Source organism: Myotis brandtii, unplaced genomic scaffold (genome assembly GCF_000412655.1).
Source record: "Myotis brandtii unplaced genomic scaffold, ASM41265v1 scaffold339, whole genome shotgun sequence".
NCBI lineage: Eukaryota > Metazoa > Chordata > Mammalia > Chiroptera > Vespertilionidae > Myotis > Myotis brandtii.
The window spans coordinates 1280863-1305628 of record NW_005363061.1 but is presented as its reverse complement, the minus strand read 5'-3'; the positions used below and the strand labels follow the sequence as shown (position 1 = coordinate 1305628).

At 53.7% G+C, this 24766-nt stretch overlaps 1 protein-coding gene across 1 annotated transcript; it reads left to right on the top strand.

The window, feature by feature from the left end:
- The first annotated feature begins 3135 nt into the window (after positions 1 to 3135).
- Positions 3136 to 23667, top strand: FAM83F (family with sequence similarity 83, member F). Its single transcript, XM_014543849.1, has 5 exons — positions 3136 to 3140; positions 14222 to 14389; positions 15153 to 15274; positions 16277 to 16938; positions 23365 to 23667. Exons 2-5 carry the CDS (start codon positions 14237 to 14239, stop codon positions 23412 to 23414), a joined length of 987 nt encoding a protein of 328 aa, XP_014399335.1. The 5' UTR covers positions 3136 to 3140; positions 14222 to 14236; the 3' UTR covers positions 23415 to 23667.
- The last annotated feature ends 1099 nt before the right edge of the window (positions 23668 to 24766 follow it).

Here is a 24766-nt window from a genome sequence, read left to right as displayed (position 1 = left end):
CTGGGGCCTCCTCTTCCCTCTAAAACTTCCAGAAACAAAATATATCAGCCTGGCCCCAAGAAGCTCACCTGTTTGTCTGGAGACGGACAAGTGCAAGGTTGCCAGCTGCTCTGACGTGTGTAGTGGGGGAGAGGCAGGGGACGCTGCTTGGGGACACGGGGCAGGTGTCCCCGGGAAGCCTCCAGGGACCTGTTGTCCTCTTAACGGCCACTTTCTGGCCCAAGAGTCTGTGTCCTCAATGACAAACTGAGACCTTGATGGATTCCCAGCCAGACACCCCCACCCCTCCATGTCGCCGCCCCCGAGGATGCTGCCTCACCTTGGCGGCCAGATCCACCTTCCTGTTCTCAGCTGTACAAGGCAGAGCCTGTTGTGGGGCAAGCTTCCCCTGGGGGCGGAGGGAGCCGGCAGAGAACCAACAAGCCCGGGGTGGGTCCTGGCACTGTCCCTCGCTCCCCCGCCCGCAGGCTGAGTCACGGGGGGATCCCTGCTCATCCCCCTCCAGCACCTCACCACCCCAGGGCCATGAACAGCCAGCTTAGCTGCCTTCCCGAGAGTTCTCTCTCCCCTTCTCTGAATCTGTGGAGTCTGTGGACTTGCCCAGGGTCCCAGAATCAGAGGCCTGGAAAAGGGTGTTTCTAATTATTAGTCTCTCTGGCCCGAGTTTCCCATCTTCTGGAAACTCCTCCTGGCGTCGCTGGGCGAGTGGTCATCACTCTGTTGGGCCCTCGCAGGACTGGCTGGGCACGTGGGAGGCTCCGCATGAATGTCCCTTTTGTTCTTTTTAGCAGTGAGTCAGCGGATGGCTGGGGTGGGGGTGGGCACCTTTAGGCGGATCTTTGAGGACAGACTGTGAGTGTCCTTAACTCCCCCTCCCAGAAGGGTTCCCGGATGCCTGGAGAGTCCCCGCGTTCGCTAGTTCACTCAACGTGTTTTTTTTTCTGAGGACCTAGTATGTGCCAGGTTTCAGAAATATACAGATGAATTAAAAGTGGACCCTACTCTTCATTCTAATGGGGGAGATAAAAAGAAAATAAATGGCAGCACAGTGAGGCGGGTTAATAGCTGTTACTTATTGAGCAATTATACTAAATGCCCGATATGTGCCAGCCCTGAAGAATAGGTATCATTAAATTTTCACAAAAATCCAGCAACTTTCCATTTTACGGATGAGGAAAGTGAGGGTCAGAGAGGATAAGGCCATTCTCGGAACCAAGTGGGAACCGAGTTGAATCTGATTCACACCAACCTCCAGGGGAGCACAGGCCCCCAGGAATGCACAGCCGGAGCAGCCAGTTTGGACGGACAGAGCAGGCAGGGGCGGGAGTGTGCGAGAATGGAGGCCTGGGAACACATGGATTCACACTATTCCCCTCACTCCAGCACCTTCGTTTTTGTTTTCTTTTTTGTTACATCTCACCTAAGGATATTTTTTCCAAGGGAGGAAAGAGGGGAGGGGGGAAAGAGAGAGGGAGAGAGATACACATCGATTAGTTGCCTCCCACATGCGCCCCAACCGGGATCAGGGATCGAATCTGCAACCCAGGTACGTGTCCTTGACCGGGAATCGAACCCGAGGCCCCTTAGTGCTCGGGCCAACAGCCTGACCACGTAGCCACACCAGCCAGGGCTCCGACACCTTCTTGGCCACCTTCCCCAACTGAGTTTCTCCCTGTGCCCTCCACCTGCCTCTGGGGAGCCCTCCCAGGTGGCGTCACCTGACGGTGACCACAGAGTTATCCTGGCTGCTGCCCAGAACCTCCCAGGAAAAGTGCCAGCTGCAGTCGCCTCGCTCGGATGGATCAATCAGGAAGCTCCCCGCGGGCCCTCCCTGAGTCCCGCCTGGCTCTGCCCGTGCGTTGTACAGCGCTCAGAGCTCCGGGCCAGAGCCAGCCCAGCAGCTGAGCCTAAGGACGGTTTGTGTATCTTCATTGGATTTTTTTTTTAGCAGCTGATTTATCTTCCTAATTATGTTTAGCTTTAAGCTAATGTTAAAATGAGCTTGCATTAGATAATTTTTACTAATTAACACCAACTTAGTGCAGGGGAAGTCGTCCCAGAAGCAAGCCGTAGGGGAAGGGAAAAGCTGGCCTAGGATCTTAAGAAGAATTGCCACGCTCACTCCCCGGCGAACCACATATGGTTCTTCACGGCTGAATTAGTTGCCCTGCTCACGTGGGTACAGTCTGTTCTCTCTCTCTCTGCAGAGCCAGCCTGTATGCCTCCTTCAGCAACCAGGTTTAGGGTTCGGGTGGGAAGAGCGACGGCCTCCTAGGGTCAGATCAGCAGGGAATGAGCGTCAGTGGTGCCCAGCAGGGAGGCGTGACCCGCGCGCAGGGCTGGGAACAGAGCCCTGCACGGAGGCCACACGCCAAGGTCTGGGAGAGGAAGTGGCCTGGCTGGGCAGAATGGGGCTCCAGCGGCTGGCAGTGCAGCAAGGGAGCCTGGTGTTTAATGATGTCTCATTAGTGAGCCTGAAACTGTGTGACATGGCGACAGACAGCTGGGAAGCCGCAGCTGACAAAGCACAGATGCCCCGCTGGTGGGATGGGGGCAGCCCGGCCTCCAAACAGAAGAGCACCCGTTGGTCTTGGCCCTGCCCTCTGGATGGGCCAGGGCCCTGGTCCATGCCGCTTCCTCAGCTCCCCAAGGAGGACCCTTCTGCAGAGGGAGTCTGTGTGGAGCAGTTACTGCCAGTCAGGCAGGTGCAGTCAGGAAGGACGTGCACCCCTCCGCCAAGTGCTCAGACCCAGGCCTGAGCAGACCAGCATCCTGGGGAGGGCACACACTGGGGGGGCCAGGGACAGAGCAGGGTCCTGGGACAGCCTCAGGGAAGAGTGGAACAGGGGAAGGGCATTCCTGTTGCCACAGGGATAGGGTGGTGACGGCAAGAGTTGGGTCGTGAGGGCAGAGCCTGCTGGGCGCGTTTGGAGAACTTAGAGCAGCGGTTCTCAACCTGTGGGTCGCGACCCCTTTGGCGATCGAACGACCCTTTCACGGGGGTCGCCTAAGACCATCCTGCATATCAGATATTGACATTACGATTCATCACAGTAGCAACATTACAGTTATGAAGTAGCAACGAAAATAATTTTATGGTTGGGTCACAACTTGAGGAACTGTATTTAAAGGGCCAGAAGGTTGAGAACCACTGACTTAGAGTGTTGATTGTCAGGGGGAGGGGAGTGGGTTGGACATACACGGAGGGTCTCCAGCCACGCTGAGGGCTTGATTCTGTGGGCAGTTGGGGGCCAGAGTGTTTGAGCAAGGGAACAACTGGTTAAGGGCTGTGTTGTTGGATCCACCTGCCCGGAGGAAGCATGATCAGGACTGTGAAACTAGTACCTCCATCAAGCTGACCCTGCGCACCTACTGTGTGCCGGGCACTGCAGGGAAGAAGGGCAGAGCCCGGCCAAGGGGCAGGCATCAGACCAGATTCTGACTAGGCGTCACAGCGTTTCTTTGCATCCTCAACAGAACCAGGAGGCAGCCTCACTATTCAGGTGGAATCCAGAGAGATTCAATAGCGCCCACAATCCTACCACCAGGATGGGACTTTGGACTCCAAAGTCGCTGTCCCCACTGCCGTATGCCTTTGGACTGTGGAGATTTGCCCCCTCCTGGTGCAGACATTGGTGATGCTTCAAATAGGGCCTGCTGCAGCCTGATGACCAAAGAAAGTCTCTGGGTGTACCCCGGGCCCGACCCCCACCCCCAGGAGATGACTTGTTCCATCCCCCAGCCCTGCTCTGTGCTAGGGTCCTGGAGCCACCCCAGGCCATCTCTACTCTGCTGTGGGTTTCTTAGCAGGAGCTCCGGCTGCTCAGGGTGCGGGAATAGCCGCCCAGCCTTGCTCCACCATCAGCTCACCATACAGACTCTTCTTCCCTTAATTGGGCAGCCCTTCCCCTCAATTAGCGCAAGTTTGACCTTTCTGGGAGTGTAGTGTTACCCAGGCTTTAATCAGCACTCCAGGCTGGGCCTGCTGAACGCGGTATTGAGCCAAAGGAAAACATCTCCACCTTGATGTCTGCATGGGGCGGAGCTCGGAGCTCTGAGCTCTGCCCGTGGTTCCCCCCTCACACCGCCCCCCCAGCTCTGCGCCCCCACATTGGCTGCTTCCTTCCCCCCGCCCCTCGCCCCTCCTCTGAAGGGACAGCCTTTGTTCTGGTTCCCTCTCTGAGGAGAGAGGAGGCCTTGGCATTTGCCCGCTGCTCCTCACGGGCCCTGCACTGTGCTCCTTGCGCCTCCCGCACCGTCTCACTCAGAACTCTGTGAAGGTGTCACCGCCCCGTTTTAAAATGAAGAAACTGAGGCTTAGATTAAGTGACTCGCTCCGGGCCACACCAGCAGGAAGATTTCCTGCTGCCAGAGGGTATATTCTCTCCCAAACACCAGTGGTTCAGTAACGTGTTCCCAGCCAGACAGTGAGACCTCGATTTTTGTCTTCTTGAAGGAAAAAAAATTCAATCAAGAGATCAAGTGCAGCAAAGCCAGCAAGAATGTATTGGCTGCAGCAAAAGCGAAACAAGGAAGGGCTCAGCACAGGAGAAGCAGCAGGAGGGCCCAGGCTGGGCCGCTCACTGGGAAGTCAGAGAAAAGGGGCTTTGGAGACCGACCTAGGGGGTTAGCCCGGTACAAGCTGCTGCTGCCCATTGCTCCCCTGGTTGCAAGTTTTGTGGGGTCCCTCTGAGCCTGGGAGACGCACACCTGTGGGGGAAGAAGAGGGGGCAGGGGAAGGTGCTCCCCAGAGGGCCTTTTTTTTTTCCCTCAGGGTTTCTCTCTCTCTCTCTTGCAGGTGGGAATCTTAGGGGAGCTCTCAGAGGAGGGGCTCTATAGAATATGCATCAGCTCTCCAGGTGTGCTCCTTCAGGGTCCTGGTCTGCACCGATTGGTTGGCACCTGGTTAAAACCCTCTGTACTTAAGCCCAACCCCACCGCCATGCCTACCCCGAACTGTTCCAGGCCAACTGTTGGTTCCGGACCTCAAATACAGCGCTGATCGTGAGCCGCAGTTCAGCCATTAGTCAGTGCAGCTGGTCCTGAGGCAGCCACGGGGTTGCTGGCCTGGTTTTGCTGCTTTCCTGGGCCTGGAGCTGAAATACAACTGAAGCCTGGATGTTATCTTTGGGGAGGAAAGGTCTGGGCGTCTAACTGCATGACCAGTGATATGAAAGGTCAGGGGGTCGAAGCCACATGACCAGTGATATGCTAGGGGAGGAAAGGTTGCCCCGGGGGCGAGGTTTTGGTTTTCCTAGTGTTGCTCGTTGCTAGGCACTCAGGGCTTTCCGCCCTGCTGACCTTCTTATCTGGCCCATCGTCCTTGCTCTGCTCACGTCGGTCTAACTGCCTTGCACAAAGTCTGGTCCATCCACCACCTGCATTCAGAGCCCCCGAGGGGATGGTGCTATCAACGTGCACTTTCACGGGCCTGCAGAATCCGAACCCCCGAGCAGGAGGCCCGGTCCGCACACTCAGCAGGCACACCCCCGCCAGGCCCAGGGGAGTCTTTCCACGCTGACCTCTAAGTATATCTGTAGCCCCTGATCCCTCTTTGGGGAGCTCAGAGAAGGATATTCCACAGTTGGAGAGGCTGCCCGGCCGGCCCAGCACTGCCCTCCATGGGAACAGGAAGGACTGCTCTCTGGTCCCAATCAAACTGACTCCCCTGGGCTGCCAGGCAGATGGCTGTTCTGGGAGGCAGAAGCGGGACCAGCTTGCCCAGGTGCTGCCCTCCCGACCCCGAGGGACCGCAGGGTTGAAGGTGTGGAGTTAGCACCCTTCACCTGTAGCAAGTGAGTTTAATGGGCCCTCATAACTGCAGAGCTTTTTCCTGGGGCGTCCGGACATGCTCTCATCTGAACCTCCCAGCAGGCATGGGAAGTAAGCAGGGTGAGCATGGGGGGGGAGGGGTGTCAAAGTCGGGCCCCAGGCTCACATGACTCATCAGAGGGAAGGCAGGGACATGCCTCGTAGGCTCCCTTTCTTTCCTCCCTAGGAAGAAGCGACCATGCCAGCACACCCCTGCGATGAGCAGGCTTGACCCATGACCTCTTGCTTTTTCCCACCACAGATCTGAGTGAGAAAGGGCTGGGTCTTTGCCGGAACAGCTACCACACCCACCCCAGTACCTGCAGCTCTGCATCTGCAGAACTGGGCAAACCAGTGAGGGAGAGGGTGGTAGAGTCCAGTTCTACCAGTGCATCTTGGTTTTGTCTGACCAGAGGTGGCCTGGGGTCCTAGCCAGAGTAGGCCTGTCCCCAGAGCCTGCCGTGACCACATCGTCTGGGGGTGATAGCTCAGGACTAGTGCCAGACCCCTAGCTTTAGTCCTACCTCTGCCAAGACCCAGATGGACAAGTTAACCTCCAGGCTAGGCTCTAGCTAAGTTTCCTCCTAGCTCGGAGGAAATGTCCTTCTGGAATGTTCTTGAGTGCAGGGGCCAAGTGCAGAGGGGCAGCCTGTGCCCTTCAGGCGGGCACAGCCAGGGGACTGTGTGGGGCTGCCATGCAGCCCATGCTCCACAGACCGGCTTGCACCCATCACAGAGGGGACAGCATCCTTTGGTAATCCGCACAAAGGTGCTTGCTCCATGTGCTAGTGGCAACCCTGCCCCCTGGCCTCATGTCCTCAGTGTGGACTTCTACCCCTTGGTTAAGTACTGTCCTCACTCATGGGCTGGCTGCTCCTTCGACACCTTCGGTGGATGGGGCAGAGCAGAGAGACCAGGTCTCAGAGCTGTTGGCTCAGGCAGCAGGCCCTTCTCTGCACCCTTGAGGCAGACCTGAACTCTGCCATCCAGCAAGACAATCCAACCGGGAATTTTGCTCAGCGTTCTTTTTTCTCTCCACCCCAGTGCCCTGTCATTATTGAAATAAAAGAGATAACTACAAAGCTACACCCATCCCCCCCAAATAAAACAATAAACATGAAACAACCTTCATTTCGACATTCATTCCACAAACACGGAGAACTGACTTGGTGTTGAGATGTCCCCTGAGGGTAGAGATTCTGAGAGAAATCATGATCCCTGCCATCCAGAGCCCCAGCCAGAAAGGGACAGAGCCATTCGGCAGATTGACGATAAAATGTCAAGGAACTCTGTTATTTGCCTGCCGTACAGTGTGGGCAGGATGCAGGGAGTCGTGAACACTGTTGGGTGGGGAGAAGTTCAGGAAGTTCTTGGCTGAGTCTTGAGATGCATGGATGTTTCACAGGGGTGTGGAAGGGGTAGGAACAAGGCCCTGAACTGCTTGATATGTGTAGTGATTCTCAAGAGATGCTGGAGGGGGTGAGATGCTGTGATTTTGCCCCCAGAAAACCTTTCTTCATGTCTACAGACCCTTTTTTTTTTTTGGTTGTCACCACCCAGGATGCTACTGGCATGCTCCTAAACAAACATCCTGCAATGCACAGAACAGCCCCAACAGGAGGCCCCAAGAGGTCAATATTGCCAAGAAATCATGTGTTAGGGTAACTGTAGGTCATTCTGCACTGCTGAAGACAAGGGCAGAGGTGAATGGCACAATGAAGCCGGGGGGAGGCGGGGAGAGGGGGTGGAGGGGGACTTTCAAATGCCAAGTTAAGGGTTTGGACCGCTCTTGATTTGAGAGGATCACTGCTGTGAAGAATGACTTGGAGCGTAGAGATGGAGTATGAAAGGGATACTAGTGAGGAAGCTATTCCAGAGGTTCAGTAGGAAATGAGGGGCCTGAGCTAGGGCAGCAGTCCAGGGGGAACAGAAAGGAGTTGACCCAGAGAAGCTGCTGGAGCAGGTGGGACCTGCTAGACTCAATGAGGGGTTGGATTTGGACTCTGGGGAGAAAGAAGAGGCCAGTGGATGTGGGTAACGGACAGGATGTTGATTTTGGAGATGCGGGGGCGGGAGGCGGTGGAGGCTGGTGAACAGGCTCTGAGGTCTAGTCTGGGTCATCTAATAAATACACCAGCGGTGCCCGGCGCTAGCTGTCTTGAGCCAAGGAGAGCATGGGGGAAGGTGGAGTCCTTTTCCTTATTATCTGATGGTAATTAAGGAGTGGAGAAAGAGAGCCTGAAAAGCTGGCAGTTTAATTAATGGTGAATGACAGGTAGAGGGGAATTCTGAGGCTCCCTGGGCCCCCCTCCCCCTCCCCTCCTCACTGCAGCAGGATATCAAAGCAGAAGATGTGAAGCTAAGCAAACACCCAGTGAGAAGTATTACAGCATCAGAGCCTCCTTGCCAGCACCCGCAACAGCTTCTAAAGGCTCCTGCCACCTGGAATTAACCTCTCTCCTCCGCACGGCGCCGCTGGGGCCACACATCCGTGGGTACCCAGCTAAAGGACACCGCGAGCCTGCCCAGAGGAGGGGTGGCTGTTCTCTCCCGATGAAATCTGTCTCCCCCAGTTCTGAGCCCGTGACGTCCTTCTTTTAAAACCCGATTCTGCACTGACACCAGGAGTCTTGAAGTCCAGTTTGGCTCGGAGGGTCGCGTGGCACATTAAACACCCGAGCACAGGGAGCGGGGCGCTGGTTTTCCTGGGCCTGGTGCTGTGGAGCTGGATGCCAAGGGAGGCCTGGGAGACCAAAGCGGAGGGTAATTATCACTTCTCCACCACAACGAGATTGCCGGAGTCATGGCGAGTCAGCGAGCAATTGATTTTTTTCCTACTACAGATATTTCACTGTTTAATTGGTAGTGACACAGATGGCTGGCTCGCACCAGGGTGCCACAGACCAAGCCCGAAAACAGGGCCCTCGGATTCTCTCTCCCTCCAATTTGTGATCCTATCCCATCACAGCCTTCGCAGGTGGGGGCAGGGCAGCGGGCTCCCTGCCTGCTCTTTCCATCACAAAACAAAAGAAGCCGCCTTGTGAATCCAGAAGCGCCTCCCTCCGCCAGTCAAGCAATCCCCAGCCATAGATTGAGCGTGGACTTGAAGCTGGACACTGTGGAGAGTTTGGAAATGAGCAGCTGACGGAGTCTGGCCTCAGCACTGGGGAGATAAGACATCAGGACCTTCCAGGACAGTGGGAAGCCGTGTTTGACTGAGTTTGGAAATGAGCAGCTGACGGAGTCTGGCCTCAGACAGCACTGGGGAGATAAGACATCAGGACCCTCCAGGACGGTGGGAAGCCGTGTTTGACGGAAGGAGGCCAGAAGCGTCATGTTAAAACCCTCTGTACTTAAGCCCAACCCCACCGCCATGCCTACCCCGAACTGTTCCAGGCCAACTGTTGGTTCCGGACCTCAAATACAGCGCTGATCGTGAGCCGCAGTTCATGGTCCACGGCCATCATCCGTCCATGGAGGACCCCTCCCTCTTCTTTTACTTTCTCCTTCCCTCCCGTTCCTTTCTCCTTCCCTAGGCAGCCACCCTTAAGCATATGTCCTTGGTCATGTCTGTATCCTTGAAAAACACGCTGTGTTATTTTATTTACGCTGGTGTTAGGCTATAGATCTCATCCTCCAGCATTTTAAATCAAACTCTGTTTTAAAGGTAACTATTCACGTTCTGTGTGCAGAACTAGTTCATTGCTCTGTCTGCTGCGCTGCTGTGTCCATTCCTGACATTGTCCATATCTGTTCTTCTAGAAATTCACATCTAAGGTGTTGCCAGCTCTTTGCTATCCTAAAGAAAGCTGCAGTGAGTATCCTTGACCCTGTCCCCTTATAGGCCTGTGCAAAGACCCAGGAGGTTCCCCGGGTGCCGGCTGCAGTTAGACACATCCTGAAGTCCACTAAGCTCTGTTCCCTGTCCCTGGGAATAGCTACCCCAGTGTTCCCTCCCACCAGCAGTGAATGAGGGGTCCCTTTTCATTTCTTTGCTTTAATTTGAATTCTTCTGATTGCTTTATGTACTTATTAGCCATTCAGATATCTCCTCTAGGAATTGCCTATTCATATCCTTTGCCCATTTCCCTAATTAGTTTCCTGGGTTTTTTTTCTTACCAATTTGCAGAGGTCCTGGCCCTAGATGGGTAGCTCACTTGGTTAGAGCGTCTTTCATATATGCCAAGGTTGCGAGTTCAATCCTGGGTCAAGGCATATACAAGAATCAACCAATGGATGCATAAATAAATGTACAACAAATTGATCTCTCTCTCTCTCTCACTCTCTCTCTTTCTCTTCCTCTCCCTCTCCCTTTCCCTTCCTCTATCTCTAAAATAAAAAAAAATAATTAATTAAAAAATTTGCAGGGATCCCTTGTATATTATTCATTCCTTTTGATCATAGATATTGCAGATATCTTCTCCCTGTCACCCTTCAGTTACCTTTGTCTATGGCATCTTTCTTTGAACAAAAAAATCCCTAATTTGTGGAGCATGTCTTTTAAAATTTTTATTTGCCTTATGATTTGTACTTTTGGAATCTTAAGCAATCCTTTATTACCTATGTCATGAAGATATCTTACTACATATCATCAATTCCTTTATTAGTTTTATCTTTCACATCCAGGTATTTAGCCTACCTGAAATTCACCTTTATATATAGTGTGAGGTAGGGATCCACTTATTTTTCTCTATACAGTAAGCCAATTTCCCAAATAGCATCTACTAAACAGCATCCTTTCTCCACTGAGTTGTGACTCTACCTCTATCAGACTTAAATTTTTATGCAGGTTTATAGGTACACATATGTTTCTGGTCTCTCCATTATATTCCATCAGTCTATTTGTTAGTTCCTTCCTACTTCAGTACCACAGTTCTTATTACTATAGCGCCGTAGTGTATCTTACTATCTGGTAGGACAAGTGTTTCCTTTTAGCTTTTCTTTTTCAAAACTGACTTAGCTATTATGGATCTTTATTATTTCTCACATCTTAGAAGTATTTGGGTTCCTCAAAAAAATATACTGAACTTTTATTGGATTTATTGGACTTTATTAACGCTTTGTACACCATAAGTGTCTATAGACGCAAGCGGCTGACCTTCCCCACACACCACGCGCATCTATAGCTGCAAACCTTGCATATCAACTCTGGTCACCCAATTTTAAAATCAGACTTGTTAGTGACATCTCTGGGTTTGTAAAGAAAATTATGGTAACTTAAATTCATAAATATTCCAGCACATATGAAAGAAATGAGGATGGTTTCCGTTTTGGATGCATGGCAGTTAACTGGTTAATATGGGAGAATTGGATTTTTAAATATCAAATCAGATTATCCATGAATATGATTTATCTGTTCCTTTATTCACTTATTTAAAAAGATGTTTTTAATAGAGTTTTATAAATTTCTGCATAAAGGTATTAATTCCTAAATACTATCTGCTTAAGTTGCAATTTTGGGGGGGATCTTATTTTCTTTTTAGTTGATTATTTTTGTAGTAGAGGAATGTTATTGGTTTTTGTAAGTTTTTCTTGTATATGGCAATCTTGCCAAATTCTATTAATTTTAATAGTTTTTCTCTGCATCGTAGGAGGTTTTTCTATAAAAAAAATATATCTGTAAATACTGGTGGTTTTTGTTTCTTCTATTCCTTCTAGCTCTTTTTTTTTTTCTTGTCATAGTGCATTGGTTAGGACCTCTAATGCTTTGTTAAATAGCAGTGGTGATAGTGAGTATTTTTTATTTGCTTGAGACTTAAAGGGATTGCATCTAAAATTTCTGTTAAGTATGCTTCAGGTGGGTTTTTAGTAGTTAGCCTTTATCAAGTTAAGGTCCCTTCTACTTCTAGTATTTTTGAGAATTTTAGTCACAAATAGGAATCTAGTGTTATCAAATATTTTTTAAAAACCTATTAAGGTAATGTATGATTGCCCCTCCTTGACACCATAAATGTTATAAATTAAAATCATACATTTTCTGATATTCAATAATTCTTACATTCCTAGGATAAACCTTACTTGATTATGCCGTGTTATGTTTAATTCGCTTTTCATGACTTATTCATGTCATTTTTATTTTTAAATTCATTGATGTATAAATGGTCCTAATATTCTTTTTTATCATTTCTTTAAAATTAAGAATTTCTTAAAAAGTAAACATGTCTGTAGTTATTTCTCTGTTTTCTCTTTTATTTGCATATCCTCTGTTTTTGTCAGTCTTGCTAGAAGTTTGTCTATCTTGTGTAGTCTCTTTAGAAAGTCAGTTTTTTATGTGATGTTTCTAAAATAACTTACAGCTGCCCCATCTTAGTGAACCAGTGTGATGCAGTGAAATGGTTGAGTGCAAATGAAGACCCGAGTTCAAATCCCTGCTCTGCTACATGCTGTGTGGCCTGGGGCACATTTCTTTACCCCTTTGCATTCACGTCCTCATCTGTAGAAGGGGGATTCCAATCCTCCTCATTGTGAGGATCATATTAGAAACGTTACCTAAAGCACCTGGAACAGTGTGAGGCCCTTTCTAAGTGCTCAGGGCATGTTAATCCCTGTCTCCAGGGCCTTTCTGCTGTGCTGTTTGCCTGACATGCCCACCTGCTAGGCACCTGCTGGCCCAGGTGGCACCTGTGTGCAGATTAGAAGAGCTGTCCCTTCCTCGGGCAGGCACAGTTCCCACGCACCCCCAGCCCAGTGCCCATGCAGTGCACACACAACCTGCATGCCCAGGCCTGGCCGCCCTGCCCCCTGCCCTGCTCTGTGTCCCTCTCTGCGCGTTTCTCATGGTGCCCCCGGCTGCCCGTTCTTCAGGTTTCGGCTTCCTCACTGAAGTCTTTCTTGTTCTCCCCTGGCTGAGAGTAATCAGTCTCTTCCCTTCCTTCAGCCCCTGGCCCCCACTCTGAATTCACATCACATCTCATCTCTGCATCTCTTCAGACTTTTATTCCATCTTACCTGATGTCTCAGTTCTTTTGTGCAAATGTCTTATCATTCCTCCCGGATTAATCCCTTGAAGTTAGGGATTAGAGCTTATTTGTCTTTAGATCCTCCCTCTTCCCCAGGCAGCTCAGTAAATGTTACTTGTATACGTGATTGGGTGTTAAATGCAGGAGCTAAGAAGAGCCTTAAATAATAGTGTGTAAATGGTGTTGGGGGTGGAGTTCTTTCGAGACAGGAGTCGTGGCAATGCACATGTGTGAAGGTGATGACAAAAACGATGGTGATGGTGTGGGGGGTACCACTTACTGGGCGTCCCATGTGCGGGGCCCTGTGTTAAGTGCTTTCGCAGTCTCTCAGCCGTCCCGACAGCCCTTTGAGTAGGTGTTACTCTTAGCTCCGTTTTGCTGCCAAGGAAACCAGGGCTCTGACGAGTCAGCAGTGAGTTGGTACCCAGGTCTGGTCTTGACCCGCAGGTGCCCTCATCCACACAACCACTACCCTTTATGGAGGACTCACTCCATTCCAGGCAGTGTGTTGGATGCTTCGCAGACCTTATCTGTCATCCTAATGGCGAAAGTATGTACAGGGTACCTCTGCTTCGCAGATAAGGAGGCTCATCAAGATTAAGTGACATGCCTAAGGTCACATAACAGGAAAGGTCACATAGCCAGATCCCTCTGCCCCCAAAGAATGCTCTTCCTTCTGCATCATGTGCTCGGTGTTTGGAGCCAACAAGAAAACCCTTGCACTGGAGCTGGGGGCGGCGGTGTGGGGTCGGGGGGGAGGAAAATAGAGGAAGCTGAGGTCAGAAAAGCATGCCTCAGGCTGCAGAAGGCCTGGCCTGCCAGCACGGCTCATCAGGACTGACTTGGAAATCAAGGGTCCTTGGCAGTGACTTTGCTTTGAGGATGGAGTGGGATGGTCTGCACACCTGGAGGCCAGGGGGCGCCAAGCTCACTGGAGGCCAGGGGGCACCAAGCTCACTGGAGCTCTGCCCAGACCGGCCCATAGGGAAGTGCAGGGCTTGCCCCTTAGCTTGGCCCGTAGGGAAGCTGCAGGGAGATCGGAGCACCTGCGGAGAAAGCGGTGTTGGCGCAGATGTGCGGCTGGTGGAAATGAGTCCATTCCTTGCCTCTCGATGATCACATCTTCTGAGCTTGCTTGTCTCCACGGGGACCACGAACGGCTATCCTCAGCCTCCCAGTTCTCGCCCGTACGGCTTCTGCAGAGCGACTGGGAAATCCTTAGGGGGGAGAGGTTTGTCAGGGATGGCCTGCACCCTCGGGGGTTTTCCAGAGCAGAGGGCCCAGGTGTGCTCAGACGTGGGCGAGGAAGTGGAGCACCCAGGAGAGGTACCGATGGAGTTTTTGACTGTTGCCCACCAGGAACTCCAGGGCCAGCTGGTCCGCTCTGGGCCCAGGTGTGTCTCTGCAGGCGTGTAGTCGCCATGTGCCTCACAGTGCCCTTCCCGATCCAGGTCATTGCTGTGGTCATGGACCTCTTCACCGATGTCGACATCTTCCAAGACATTGTGGACGCTGCCTCTAAGCGCCGTGTCCCCGTGTACATCATCCTGGATGAGTCGGGCGTGAAGTATTTCCTGGAGATGTGTCAGGGCCTGGAGCTCACGGACTACCGTATTCGGGTGAGTTGCACCACTGTGGGCCGGCCATGTGAGAACCAGAAATTGAGACAGAGATGGCCTCTGCCCCTTTCTCCGCCTCTTCTCCAGTTCAGGGGCTCAGAGGAACATCAAGATCTCAACCCCTTCTGCCTAAAACAGTGATGGTGAACCTTTTGAGCTCGGCGTGTCAGCATTTTGAAAAACCCTAACTTAACTCTGGTGCCGTGTCACATATAGAAATTTTTTGATATTTGCAACCATAGTAAAACAAAGATTTATATTTTTGATATTTATTTTATATATTTAAATGCCATTTCACAAAGAAAAATCAACCAAAAAAATGAGTTCGCATGTCACCTCTGACATGTATGTCTTAGGTTCGCCATCACTGGCCTAAAACTTGATCTCGTGAACCGATAACCCTAAAAGTACACGCCAAGCTTAAATTATATCACAAGACTGCTGAGGCGAAGGAGGCAGCTCTGGCCCAGATCTGGGGTGCTCAGCCCATAGTCCAAGGTCAAAGCTAGGGCCGTGGTTCTCTTCTGGGGAGCTCTGGGCACCGGCAGGAACCACCCTGAGCTTATCCACACCCAAAGCAAGATTTGCTGACTACTTCCTGCTGTCTAGTTGGGGTTCCCCTGGAAGGCCATCGGGAGCAGAGCTGAGTGCAGACAGGAGCCAGCAGGCAGGTCCCGTGGATGAGAGAGCTCCTCCTCTGCCCCAGCTCAGAGGCTTGCAGGCCCCAACCTGAGTGACACTGTCTTTCTTTTCTTCTCCACAGAACATCCGTGTCCGCTCGGTGACGGGCGTTGGCTTCTACATGCCCATGGGGAAGATCAAAGGGACCCTGTCATCAAAGTTCTTAATGGTAGATGGTGACAAAGTAGCCACGGGATCTTACAGGTCAGAGAAGGGCCTGGGAGGCCTTTATTCCTCCTAATAAATGTTCATACTCAGGAATGGGCGGGGCTGGGGCCTCCGTGGTCCTGGGTTTAAGAGGTATTGTCTGATCCGATGGCAAAAAATAGCCTCCTGGCTCGTCCTTTCCCTCAAACTTTGTGGCTACCGGGTTATTCCAGAAAGAGGGCCAGCTCTTCCTGGACATTAAGTGCCGCCTGCTTTTCATGGTCCACAGCCAATGGCTGCATTGTGAGGCTGGTTTTTTAGGCGGGACAAGCAGGAAGCAGAATGGATCCGATCTGGGAAAGAAATGTGAGGGTGTGGCCTGGAAGGAATGTCCCCCGAATTCTGAGGCTGAAGTAAATCACCAGGAACATGAGAGCCTCGATCTGTGCAAGGGTCTGCCCTCCACGTGAATGAAAATCTAGGTGCCAAAAAGAAACCTGGGCACCGAAACCAGTAATAAATGACCTACGTCCTCTTGCACAGTTAGAGTAGGGGGTTCGCAGACACTCGGTGCTTAGGAGATTCACAGGAGAACCAACAAAGAATGGAAGGATATTAAGAACAGCAGCAGCTCCAGTGACCACTTATTAAATGTGTGCGTTGTGGCAGCCACTGCGCTAGTGTGTCCACGTTATCTCACTTGAGCCTCGCAACAGCTCTGTGACGGTGCACCCTGCAAGCCCCGTTGTACAAAGGCGCACAGGGTAGAAACCAGGACTGCATCCAGGCCCGGCTTCTCGTCTCCTTGCCTGGCACGCACTGCCTGCTTTCTGCATTGGAGGCCAAGACCTGGGAAAAAAGGGAGACTTGGGTCAGGGGAGGGACAGGGTTCCAGCAAGAAGGCTGGGCGGCGCCTTCCACGGGGCAGCAAGGCATCAGCCTCAGTGGTCGATCAGGCTGGGGCGGGCGCAACTGGCTGTGGAGATGGGCCTGCTTGGCAGGGGGCGAGGTCACTGGCCTGGGCACATGTGTCTTGCTTTTCCGTCCCTACATGCCCAGGTTCACCTGGAGTTCCTCTTACGTGGACAGGAACCTCCTCCTCCTCCTGACGGGGCAGAACGTGGAGCCCTTCGACGTGGAGTTCCGGGAGCTGTACGCCATCTCCGAGGAGGTGAACTTGTACCAGCAGCTGAGCCTGGCAGGAGGCGCAGGCATATTCGGCCCTTACTCCTCCACGGTGGCTCGCAAGCTCATCAACCCCAAGTACGCCCTGGTGTCCGGGAGCCGCCACCCGCCGGGGGAGATGATGCGCTGGGCTGCCCGGCAGCAGCGGGAGGCTGGCGGCAACCCAGAGGGGCAGGAAGAGGGCAGTGGAGGCAGCGAGTCAGCCCAGCGCCTGGAGAACTTCCTGAATGACCTGGTCACGCTGGAGCAGGTGCTGCCCCCCGTGGAGCCCGTGCCCTCGGGAGAGCTGAGTCGGAAGCCTGGCAGGGTGGTCTCTCCCCGAGAGGCTCTGGCCCAAAATGGCAAGGGAGAAGCGCTCAACGGCGAGGCCGCCCAGGCCAAGGAGGGCAAGCGCTTGAGCTCCAGGTTCTTCAGCCGCCGGGCCAAGAGGCCTGCAACGTCCAACGGCACGGCCAGCTCCCTCTCCACGGAGAACTTCGCTGAAGTGGAGTTCAAGGGGAAGAGGACCAACGAGGGCTCCGGTGCCAACGCCTCAGGTGAGCCCTCCCGTCCGGCCCTGAGCTCCCCGGGCTCAGGCCCGTATTGGGGAGCAGAGTCTTGGACCTGCAGAAAGGCAGCGTGCTGGCCTGGAGAGAGCCCTGGTCTGGGTCAGACAGTCCTCTCCCACTCTGCCCTTGCTTTCATCTAGCTCAGTGATGGCGAACCTATGACACGCGTTTCAGAGGTGACACGCGAACTCATTTTTTTGTTTGATTTTTCTTTGTTAAATGGCATTTAAATATATAAAATAAATATCAAAAATATAAGTCTTTGTTTTACTATGGTTGCAAATATCAAAAAATTTCTCTATGTGACACGGCACCAGAGTTAAGTTAGGGTTTTTCAAAATGCTGACACGCCGAGCTCAGAAGGTTCGCCATCACTGATCTGGCTCATGGTCTGGACCGGCCACTGCAGGTCTGAGTTTCCGTTTCCTCTTCTCTGAAAGGGAGGATGAGCTTGCCTTGCCCAGCTGTTCTGAGGCTATAAGGTGCTCAGAACAGTGCCGGGCGTGGGGGAGTCTGAGAAAGTTTCTCCTCTGTAGATGAAGCCACAGAGGCACAGCGCAGCGGAGTGGCAGGGCTAAGGCTCGACCCTGCCTCTGAGTCTAGGGCTCCGTCTAGCAAAGCTTGTTCCTTGTCATCAGGATCTAACCTGGACAAACACACCCCACCCTCACCTGCGCCCCACCCGCGCCCTGACCCCCTTTCCTCATTCTGCTAGAAAGTGGTTGGACTGGGTTCCTCCCCTGTGCTTATCTGATAAGCGGTGTTTGCCGGCTGCTTACCTCCGGGAGCGATTGTTCCTGATGGTGATATCCTCCTGGCTGTCTCACTGGGATCCCCTAGCAAGCAAGTCCAACTCAAAGGCTAACATGGGCCGAATAAACAAGGTTTAAGTGTATGACGGCTGCAAAAGAACAAAAGCTTCAATTCTCATAGAAACGTAGGTTTATTTTGATAGAGACATGCTGAATACAAAGGGCTGAAATAAATGAGTCATCATTAACATAAAATAATAGAATGTTTTAATAAAAATTAACATTTTTTTCTGCACATTAACTTACCAGACACTGAATAACTGTACACATCAATAAGCGTAACGCGCCTTGGCCGGCTTGGCTCAGTGGATAGAGCGGCAGCCTGCGGATTAAAGGGTCCTAGATTCGATTCTGGCCAAGGGAACATGCCTGGGTTGCAGGCTTGATCCCCAGTGGAGGGCGTGCAGGAGGCAGCCAATCAATGATTCTCTCTCATCATTGATGTTTCTATCTCTCTCTCCTTCTCCCTTCTTCTCTGAAATCAATAAAGAAATATATATATATATTTTTTTTTTAAAGCGTAACGCAAGTAAACCTATTTTTCTTGTTCTCCAGAAGCAAAACATTTCCTGTTGCGCACACCAAAAAGTCAGTACAAGACTAATGACATGGCAAATCGGCTGCGCTAAAATATTCGCTGCTAGTATTAGTGGAGAGAAATGGTGTGCCTGCACGTAAGGGGTGTAAGGGAAATGAATGCAACACAATTATAGTAATCAGTCGTTAGCGAACGTTGTAGTTCGTTATTAATATTTATGTATAACAGGATATTGTAAACATTAAGTTATGAAATTTTTATTAAAACATTTCTTACATATCATTGTACCGGCTGGGCCGCAAACATTCGTTTTGGGTTGCATGAGGCCCGTGGGTTTGACATGCTTGCCCTAGAGCACCTGGCCTTTATCTCTTCCTCTGGAGCAGTTTCCAGTGTGGCCTTTCCAGAGGCTGGTGGTGACGGCCAGGGCTGCTGCTGGTGCCTTGTCTCGTGTCAGCATCTCGGCGTCAAAAAGGTTTCCATGTGGGGCTTTCTCCCTCTGTGACTGGCTCCTGGCCTGCCAGGGAGTGACGAGGTCAGGGCCTGAGGTCTGGCCCTGGGCAGGCTGAGCATGCTCAGGACCCCTGCATCGCCCACAGCCTCAGCTTTGTCCTGATAGTGAGTGGCCTGAGTGCAAGGCTCTTCCCCTCCGCTCATCCCACAGCCCTGCTGCAGAGCCTGACATGCTCTGCTCTTAACGTGAGGACAGGCCTGGAGTCTCGGTGAATTGGGGCCCAGCGGGAGCACCAGTGCTGCACCACTGTTGGCCAGGAAGCATTTATTGAGCACCTCCGTGTGCTAGGTCCTTCCCTGGGTGCTTTCTCTCTCACTTGGCCCCCACAACAACCTGGAAGCTTGGAGAGGTGACTTCAGTGGTCCCTAGGCACAGTGGGACTGGGGCCAGGACCCATGTTCTGCCGTGGTGGGGGGGGGGGGCACGTTGGGGGAAGGTGACTAGCCTAGTCCCATTTCCCCAGGGCTCCCCGGTTCCCCCAACACCAGATGCTGCTGCTGCTTTGCACCTCTTGTTTGGAGGCACGGTTGCCATGGTGAACACCTGGCAGGGAAGGGAGGGGGAGGGGTGAGCCCAACCACAAAAGGGGCCATTTCCCAAGTCCTGATGGAGGTGAAGTGGAAGCTTTCTCTTCCTTCAGCCCCTCACCCTGAGGTGCTGTTTCCATAGAAACGAAAGGCCCATTGTCTTGTCCCTCCTTACTGCCTTTCCCGAGTCTCAGCATCGGGTTCCCCGCTTAAATGCCTTGGGCAGTCTTTGCTCAGTCACACCACTCACAAGGTGCCCAGCAGCCAGCCAAGCAGCCCTGGACTGTGCCCTGGGGAAGCGCCTCTCCCAGGGGCCGGGCACCCAGAGAGGGCGCGACACCCAAAGAGATGGTGAGAGAGAGGACAGCAAACTCGAGAGTACAAAAAGGGGTGCCCAGCAAGATCACCCTATTCCCCTCCGTTCTTTAGAAGGAACATAGAGTGGCCTCGTCCAGCACAGCCTCTGCCCACCTGGGTGGGCATCCGGTACCTGAGAGCCTGAAATTCAAGTCCCTCATGAGACTTCTTCTCTCCCTGCTGCTTTCCTCCTCAGAGTCCGGGCTGCCTGAGTGCCTCCTCTCAGTCACTAGGAAGCTGGGTCTCTAGGGCTCTGTGCCAGAGGGTCAGGCTCCTGGCAGCACGGAGACCCCAGGGTCGGCACCAGTAACCCGGTGCACTTGGCACTATCAGCTGCTACCTTAGGGCCCCATCCCGGGCAAGGCTCTTTGTCCTGCAGTGAACATTCAGGCCATCATCACAACAGCCAGCCAACGACCTCCGCTCCCGCTGCCACTTCCCTGCTCCCCACCCTCTGGACATACCCTTTCACCTCCCGGGGCCATTTACTGATCAAGAAGAGAGTGGGTGAGCCAGGGAGGGACTCCAAGGTCCCTTTGAGCTCTGATTCTGACTGTCCTTCCCGTCTCTGCTGCCCTCGTCTCATGGGAGAGCTGGGCTGATGACAAGGTGGGAGAAAGAGAGAGAAATAGAAACACTAAGTGCTGGCAGCCCGTGAAATTGATGCAGACCCCAGTGCGGGCCCTGGGAGAACCTTCAGAAACCCCTTCCTTTAGGTCTGACGCTCAGCAGGGGGCCACCTGGTGTTTTGAAGGCTCACAGCTCCCTCTACTGGCGAAGCTGAGCACCTTTTCCTTCTGGTTTTTCTCTTGGCTGAGACCTTGCTCCTGCGCCAAGTGCGCTCAGCGCCTTTGCCCAGAGTCCACAATTCAGGGTCGTTCCTGAGGACCCTGGGTCCTGGCCCCAGCTGGTGTTTGGAAACTGCAGTGTCGTGTTATAAGCCTGGGCATCGTTACCGCCGAGGCCCCGGTCACACCGCACAGATGAAGGGAGCGGAGGGAGCCTCCTTCAAGGATCTGCTCCCCCTAGAGAGGAGGCAGGATCCTTATTCTCACTGTCAGATGCCACAGTCCTCCCGCCATTCTGGTTTCTCTTGGGCCTCAGCGGCAGGGTGGTGAGGTGAGTGAGGAGGGCACATATGTCCCCATCTATTGAGCCATTCGTTTTTGTGTGTGTTTTGGTGGGTTGTTGTTTTTTTATCCTCACGTGACGTAGAGCAAGGAAGAGAGAGAAATATCAGTGTGAGAGAGAAACATTGATTGGTTGCCTCCTGCACACTCCCTGACCAGGGATCAAACCTACAACCTAAGTATGTGCCCTGACTGGGAATCGAACCTGCAACCTGTTGGTGTATGGGACCATGCTCCAACCAGCTGAGCCACCTGGCCAGAGCTGCCTGATCCTTCACTTAATGCATTAACAAATGTGTGTCTCTGCAAAGTCCGCTCTGTGCCAGGCGTTGTTCTAAGTTCCTGGTGCAGCTGTGAACAAAAGGAGCGAAGTCCCCGCTCTTATAGAGTGAGTGCCATACTGCAGAGAGAGGGCGGGGAGGCACCGACCCTCTTATAACGGGCGAGGGGAAGGCCTCTGGCACAGGGACGTTTGAGCACAGACTTGAATGGAGGGAGGGAGAGAGCCAGATGGACATCCAGGGGAAGAATCTTCCAGAAAAGGGGGATGTGGAGCCCTGAAACCTGAAGGAAGGTGAAGCCTCTTGTCCTCGTCCTGCTGCCCATTTCCATGTCCCCACCTTCCTCTCTCGCTCCCCCAGGCGGTGTCCCTCCCCCACCCCCTCCTGCCCTGACGTCACGCTGCCTCCTCCCACTTCCCACCCCAATTTCAGTCTCTCTCAGTGCGACCTCCCTTTGAAGTTTGACTTTCTCTCATCGGCCTCCTCCGGGCATCCATGCCACAGATTCTCTATTAAAAACACACACACACAAACCTTGGGCTGTTCATGATTCTTCCCTATTAATCTGAGCAGGTCTGATTCGCCTCGGAGTCTTGCCGAGCACCGGCGTGCGGTGGGCTCCCCATCCCTGTGCGCCGAGGGAACGATGGAACATAAAGAATTTTCCCTCAAACGGTTTCTCTGTCAGAGGCATGAAAATGAATTCTGAGTACAAAGGGTCTCCCCAGGCTCTCATCCAGCCTCACGGCCTGAGCGTGTGAGTGGGGATTCCTGCCTCTCCGGGGGCAGCTGGCGCGCGTGCCCGTCCCACTCCCGATCGGGGCTTGTTTCACTTACCTGCCTCCGCCATGCTGCTGCCCCCGGGCCGGACCTTGGCATCTGCTCAGGAGGCCAAGCAAATGAAAGGAGCCCCGAGGAGGAGAAGTGGGGACGGACGTGTCCAGGGCAGCAGCAAGGGGGCTGTGGGGCGGCTTGATGTGGTCCCTTCAGAGCCGCACCAGCGGCGGCCTCAGCACCCCCGAGGAAGATGACCGCGCTCCTTGACCCTGGGACCCTCCAGGAGGGAAGGGGCACAGTCACCGGGGCCCCTCCCACCGCCTCTAAGCTCTGTATGCTGCCAGCACAGTCTCCAAGGAGCTCAGCTGGACTCGTAGTACCTCCCAAGGAGGGTTGATGGAGCAGGGAGGAGGGAGGGACCCCACACGGCCTGCCTGTCCAGGTCTCTCTTGGCCCAGGGGAAGGGCGGCCACCGCCCTAATTAAATTCACCGCTGAAGTGAGATGGGAAGGCGGTGTGAGCTTCAGGGAGAGGACCCGACCCTTGCAGTGTGGAAAGGAACTGGCAGGAAATCGTTGGGCAGCTTCCACCAGGGAGGCAGGCAGCCAGCCCCCCAGGAGGGCGTGGATCCAGTGGCCAGCACCTCGAAGGCAGGCCAGGAGCTTGCCAGTGTCTGCCTTGTAGCGTCAGAGCAGGCGTCCCGCCAAAGGAGCCACGGGCCTCTGCGAGGGATTATGCAGGAGGGGCCTGGGAAGAGGGGGCCTGCGCTTCTCTAGCCTGGAGGAGCACAGCTGCCTCCCCCCTCCTTTCAGCTGAACGTGTTCTCTCCATCCATTCAAACCGCCTCCCTAAGCACGTGGTCCCTGCCACAGGGCCTGGCTCTCGGTCAGCCTCCCCACCTTGTGCGGCACAAGCTTGTCCTCTTCCAACCTCGGCAGCCTGCATGGCGGAGGGAGCCCTACCTGGATTTGGAAAATCGGGTTCTGGAGCCGACGGGCTCTGGGAGCGGGTGGCCCCGCTGCCCTCCGTTGTAAGACAGGGCTGACGGTCCCTTCTCAGAGCGTGGCTGCCCGTGAGGATCCCCTGCAAGAGTGACTGTGGTTATGCTTTGTGGGCTATGAGGCTGCATACGGTATTAGCTTCAGGTGAACCGCCTCCTAACGAGACTTTCAGTCAGTGATTATGGTTGTTGGTTCGGGGTCTACATCCTTCCCCCTGTCTCCCTGAGATCAGAAGAGGGCAGACCCCTCGATGGCCCAGCCAGGGGCGGTCTTGCCGAGGCTGCCATGCCAGGGAGTCTTTCCTTCTGCTTCCCTGGGGCCCTACTGACCTGCTTCCAGGTCAGCAGTTTGGGAGGGAGACAGTGACCCCAACCCCAAACTTGAGGTGTGGGCGGTGCACACAGGAGAGGAGCTGGAGGCAAGTCCACTGAGCCCTTCACTCACATCCTTTCCTGTCTGTGTCCCTTGTCTCTGCAGGTAAATCAAGTCCCAATCCTGCCAAGTCCAGCAATTGCGTGATTTCCTGAGCCTCGGGCCAGTGGTGGGCAGGACCCGGATGCCCCGCTGCCCCGTTTTGTGGAGAACACAGGTCAAACCCTGCACCAGTTTGCACATCGGACCCCTACTGCCTCCTGCCCAGCAGTCTCCATCCTGGCCTCAGGGACCCTGCCTCCCAGATGTGAGGATCGGCCGCGTCTCAAGGCAGCCACGCGCCTCCACAAGACTCTCGCTGTCTGGGCAGGGGTCGCTCTTCCTTGTTTACATGAAGTGGAAGCTTGACTAGTGTCCTCTCTCCTTTACGCCCGACACCCTCCCTCCACGGGGCCAGCCTCGCCCTGCAGGGCCCCAGATGGGGTGAGCCCTTATCTTTCTACCTTAATGTGGTAGGGTCTCCCGGGCGGCCCCAGCCCCCTGATTTCTCCTTTCCTGGGCTTCTTGGTGCTTCTGGTCCCCCCAGCAGGTCTGATGGGATAAAAGGGAAGAAGACGGGCCTCTGAACTGAAGGTAGAGGATACTAGGTCAGCTGGGACCCCGGCGACTGTGGCCTTCGGGGCGGTCCCTGCAGGCGCCTGCACTAGACTCTGAATGGCGTGAGGATAAGACCGCCCACGGGAGCCGGTGGCAGAAGTGGGTGCTGAGGGCTCCTTTCCCTCACTCCGCCCCATCTTGGAGCTCTCAGCCCCGAGGGGTCCAGACCTCCTTGGCTGTGGCCTACTGTAAGCCATGACGGTTCTTAGAGTGCCTTTACCTGGGGCTACTCCCTCCCCTCAATGTGCCTTGATTTGCAGCCCAAAGCAGGTAGATTCTGGTGGCCTGGGAGGCTGGGCAGGAGCGCTAGCCCTTTCCCCGCCCCTGAGATGGCCCTTCACCCCCTTCACCAGCCAGGACTTAGGTTCCTTGTCTAGTTACATTTCAGCCAAAGACCAGCCTTAGCCCCCTGCCGAAAGGCAGGCTGTGTAGGGCCCTCGGCCTCTCCAAAGGGCCTAATTACATGATGCCAGGCCAGCAGACCTGCCTAGAATCACACTCTACCCTCACCCCACTGTGTGACTGGGGGTCTGAGGAGAGAGTTTGCTGATGCACGCTGGAGAAATTGCCAAACTGTAGGCTCTGCGAGCAGCCCCCCACCCCCACCCTGGCAGGTGCTGGGGGTCAGAGCCAGCACTGTGAGCCCTGAAGGCACCAGGCCTCTCACTTCTGAACCAAACTCGTGTCCTGTGTCCTTCCTTCTGCCAAACCCCGGGGCACCAGCAGCACCGGAGGAGGGCCCAGATGTCTGCGCGGAGGCTGGTGTGAGGCCAGCCCGGCTGTGCTGCGGTGAGCAGATGTCCTGTGAGGAGCAGGAAGTGGCCAGCACAGTGCAGGCATTGGAGAAAAA

What these genes read in the sequence shown, in the direction of transcription:
- FAM83F (XM_014543849.1), top strand. Translation starts at nt 14,237, where the DNA reads ATGGACCTCTTCACCGATGTCGACATCTTCCAAGACATTGTGGACGCT. An exon ending in GTAGCCACGGGATCTTACAG is followed by an intron (nt 15,275 to 16,276) that starts GTCAGAGAAGGG and finishes CTACATGCCCAG; the next exon opens with GTTCACCTGGAGTTCCTCTT. An exon ending in CTCCGGTGCCAACGCCTCAG is followed by an intron (nt 16,939 to 23,364) that starts GTGAGCCCTCCC and finishes TTGTCTCTGCAG; the next exon opens with GTAAATCAAGTCCCAATCCT.